The following is a 4699-nucleotide window of genomic DNA, read 5'->3' as shown; positions in this document are numbered from 1 at the left end:
CAGTCATTATTCAATGGTATACTAAAATCCATGTGAAAAAAATTGCTTCTCACTGTTCTCAGGTCAAATATTTATATGCGATTAAAAATGCGATTAATTGCGATTAATTAATTACAAAGCCTGTAATTAATTAGATTAATTTTTTTAATCGCGTCCCGGCCCTAAAATAAATACATTTAAGTTTTCCGCACTCTCGCGGGAATCTCTCCGCAATGGAGCGAGCTTAAGTTTAACTTTTGATTGCATGATATAGCCCAGATAAACACCTTCATCACACATGTTGCCACTTCTTTGTACCATTTTCAGGCGATTTGTAAAAAACGATGTGTTTTTGGATATTTGTGGAGTCAAGTGGTCCGCGAGTGTTTTTTTATTGGTTAAGTGGTCCTTGGTATGAAAAAGTTTGAGAAACACTGCTTTACATAATTGCTAAATCTAAAACTCCTTTTTCGTTCACAATGCCCACCTTCATTTTAATCTTAGTCTTATTATTTTTCCTGTTTGACCTTTAGATTCAAGGCTTTTATTATCATTCGTACATAGCTACAGTTTAGTTATGTCGATGAAAATCTTAGGTCACAGGCTCCTCCAACAGTGCAACACAATAAAACAAATAAAATTGTGCAAGTTAATACAATAAAATAGAATAGAAGTAGTGCCATAAGAGTCTACATACAAGTAAATTACAAACAGGTGAATGTTATGGATGTTCTTAGTTCAGCTGTTTAACAGTCTTATGGCCTGTGCCTGAGTCTGGTGGAAATGCAATGCAAACACATAGTCATTAGGAGAACTGACCACCGTAAAACACTGTTATTTCTTTCTGAGCATTTTTCTCCCATGTATCCCTCCCTTTTATTCTACTACACGGTATCTTTGTACGTCCTTTATCCATCTCACACACGTGTTTCTGTCTTCGCTCTCTGCAGACTTCATCGACAGGTACACCACTCCCAGAATGCCCTGGCATGACATCGCCTCGGTGGTTCACGGCAGAGCCGCGCGGGATGTGGCCAGGCACTTTATTCAGCGCTGGAACTTCACAAAGGTACCGAAACTCTCACACACACACACACACACACACACACACACACACACACACACACACACACACACACACACACACACACACACACACACACTGGAGTTTCTTTGATTCTTTTTAAATCACCTTGAAGGACTGCTAGCCTTTTACCTTGAATGCTTGATTTGAGTATTTCTAATGCTAATTGATAGCCATAAACATAGCATTTCGGAGCCAACTAATATATTTAACTGGGGGAAATCATGTTTGGATGACTCAAAACACATATACACTGACCTGGTGAAAGCTTAGCAAACTGTCTGGCTGGGTGAGTGGAAGAAACACTTTAATCCTCACTCTCACACTTCTGCCTTTCCATTGCTTCATGTTTTCCCTCCTGTTCTCCTCTGTTTACTCGTTTCCATTCCTCCTCTTAACCCTTCCTCTGCCCATGTTCTCCAACCGTCTTCCCTACAGATCATGAAGCCAAAGTATCGCTCTCTGTCTTATCCATTCCTGCTGCCCAAGTCTCACTCCACCGCCAACGACCTCCGATACCAAGTCCCTGGCTGCGTCAACGTCAAAGCGCAGGTAGGAGAACTGAACACACCAAGCGCCATTTTTACCTTTAACTGCACTCATAAAACACATGTTGTGGAAAGTGGGTTTTTTCCCTTCTTTATAATTATACAAAATGATAAGGTGAAGCAAAACCCACCCAAACTTTGAGCCAACCACTGCTAGACAATTACAGAGAAAAACAAGAAGAGTTTAAACTCCAACTTTCCATCAGTTCTTTCCTCAAACCGGCCTGCAAGCTCTGCTGGAGAACGATAAAAGTGAGTGAGCGTTAAAAAGCTCTCCATGGGCCAAAAAGTTATATAACTACAAAGGTTTGCTCATGTGATACCCAGAGGTTTTTAGCCGAAAGGAACCGACCTTTGAGTGAAACGCTTGTCTAAAATAAGAAGCGCACAAGAGCCCATTTCAACTCCATCATGTTTGGGTTTATCAGAAAATGTTCTTTTGCGTCGTTTTATAAATGTTTGTGTGTTTCATTCAAACTGTGTGACACCTTCTCATATTACAACTTTTCCATTTGTATTTACTATAGCCAGTGATAACACACACCAATTTTATAAATACCTCTTAATAATTTTGTCATATATATTTGTTTTAATTATTATATTTGTTGTAAAGTGAATTTCCTTACAGGACATATTTTTCACTTTTAATATGTTTGCCATGAGTAGAGTTTAAAGAGGAGAAAATATTAAACAAATGTTTGTTATAACCTTATACTGACACTTTATGATATAATAATATATAGCTATACAATTTGATTGCTTAAAGACACATTTATCCATACTATATCGGAGATGACCATTCACGAATATAGAAATGTGTAGAATTGCTGCTTTAATATGTCTGTTTCTGTGTGTTAGGTGTTGCGGTCCGCAGCAGATTGGTCGGCAGGTATCAAGTACCACGAGGAGTCCATCCACAGTGCCTACGTCCAGGTCATCGCTAAGAGCAAACACTACATCTACATCGAGGTAAACCAGCACTGAGGCCAGGATAGGAAAACACAAAATATGATTTGAAGTCGTAATGAGCTCAATTCATCCGCGTGCTGTGTCACTGTGTAATAAAATGTACTCTAATTAGGTTAATTGACCTTTCAGCATTATCACAGGTTTGTAAAAATAAAATTGTCATAACTATTGAATAACTTTAGTTTTTACAATATGACATTAATACTAAATGGACAATAATATTCAAGATAGAAAGCTTAAATGTTGGATCTAAATAACATATCACATCAACACTGCACTACTACTGTAGTACTGCAGAATCGAAACTCGAATTAGTGTTACAAATATGATTGTGAATGTGCTTCCTCGTGTCTATCTAAGAAGTTGTACTTTTAGAAACAAACTATGAGCTGTATTAAGGGTCTCTCTTTTGGTTTGTTTCTTTATATATTTGACCTTCTCCTATCAGAACCAGTTCTTCATCAGCTGTGCCGACAACAGGACGGTCTACAACAAGATCGGAGACGCCATCATCGAGAGGATCCTCAGAGCGCACAAGTACTTCCCTTTTTCTTTTGGTTGTTTAGGTTGTACTTCTGCTTCTCACGTTTATGTAACCGATGTGTGTTTACTCTCAGGGAGGGTAAGAAGTACCGGGTGTATGTGGTCACCCCCCTGCTGCCTGGCTTTGAGGGGGACATCACCACCGGAGGAGGGAACGCCATCCAGGCTGTGATGCACTTCAACTACAGGTGGAACTGAAATAAAACTAATTTTATATTAAAAGAGGAAGAGTAAGGGGAAATGAGAAAGCATATTTGGAAGTGTCCTTAGAAACCCATTGTGTTGTATTTCTTTCAAGTCTAGGATGTGAAATATTTGAATACTTTCTGATTATGTTTCAATCCGCCTCCTCAGAACCATGATCAGGGGAGAGTACTCCATCATCTCGCAGCTGAAAAAGGAGAGTAAGTACAAAAATACATTTTAAATTAATCGTTTAGAAAACCAATATTAAAGGTGACCTATCATGCAAAATGCACTTTTGCACATCTTTTATACATGAATATGTGTCCCCGGTGTTCCAGGGAACTCACCAAGTGTCAGAAAACACAACCCTCTCTATTTTCCTCCATACCCAAGTCTCTTAAAAAGGGGCTGCAACGGATCTGATACAGACTGATCCAGATTTGAACACTTCTATGACGTCACAGAAGTGGCGCTACGGCTATTGGGCCAACTCCACCAATCAGGAGGAGACAGCCACGGACATTGCCGTTGGAAAGCGCTGGAGACGCTGTAGTACATATGCCAGGCCTGTAGATGGTGCTGTTCTCACAGAATCAGGCCATGCAAAGACAGTGTTAAATTGAGCGAAATGAGGAATGGCTAAAATGCATGATCTGTTTGGTATTTTGAAAAATGAAAAGTATAAATATGCCTTATATAGGTATGGTCCTACACTATATTATTCAAATATTGCATGATAGGTCCACTTTAAAGTTAGAGTTGGAAAAGTGCAATTATTTTTCTAATTTATCTGAATTTCCTCTCTTTTCCCTCCTGTCCTCCCCTCTCCAGTGGACGACCATTGGATGAATTACATCTCCTTCGCTGGCCTGCGGACTCACGCTGAGTTGGAGGGACGCCTCGTCACAGAGCTCATTTACGTCCACAGCAAGATGCTCATCGCTGACGACAACACCGTCATCATCGGTCAGTCTCTCCTCTGCTCTCTCACTTTCTTTCTTTTTTTCTTTTATGTTGTTCCGCCAACTTCTATTCTCACTCTTGTCACTTTTCAAAGGTGATAAATCAAAAGATCTGGCCTCGGTTGTGTGTCTTTAACCAAGTGTGCAGTAACGAATGTGAAAACAAACAGTGACTGCTGTAGCATAGCTCTGCTGCGCCCTCTGGTGGCTGATAAGGCGCAGTACTTCAACTCAAAAAGGATTTAAATATGCTCTCTTCTTTTTTATTTTGCTTTTACTCTCTAAAATGCTTATTCTGACAATATGCATCAGCGGTAATTAAAGTTTTAAAGTCTCAAAAATGCTACAACTACTGTCACAAACTGGATGAATATGAAGTATTTTGTTAAAGGAGGATGAAAGCGTAATTAAACTATTGGAGTGACTTT

General features: G+C 39.4%; 1 protein-coding gene across 1 annotated transcript in view; it reads left to right on the top strand.

The window, feature by feature from the left end:
- The window catches only part of LOC104942354 (phospholipase D1-like), a 15100-nt gene that overhangs the window by 4881 nt on the left and 5520 nt on the right, over positions 1–4699 (top strand). The window contains exons 7-13 of the mRNA XM_010767568.1: positions 930–1048; positions 1502–1615; positions 2470–2580; positions 3029–3117; positions 3198–3311; positions 3478–3527; positions 4141–4290. Coding sequence (XP_010765870.1) covers positions 930–1048; positions 1502–1615; positions 2470–2580; positions 3029–3117; positions 3198–3311; positions 3478–3527; positions 4141–4290 — 747 coding nt within the window. The remainder of the gene's footprint in view (positions 1–929; positions 1049–1501; positions 1616–2469; positions 2581–3028; positions 3118–3197; positions 3312–3477; positions 3528–4140; positions 4291–4699) is intronic.

The sequence above is a fragment of the Notothenia coriiceps genome, unplaced genomic scaffold, assembly GCF_000735185.1.
Source record: "Notothenia coriiceps isolate Sejong01 unplaced genomic scaffold, NC01 NC01_scaffold00004485, whole genome shotgun sequence".
NCBI lineage: Eukaryota > Metazoa > Chordata > Actinopteri > Perciformes > Nototheniidae > Notothenia > Notothenia coriiceps.
This window is presented reverse-complemented; position numbering and strand designations above follow the sequence as displayed.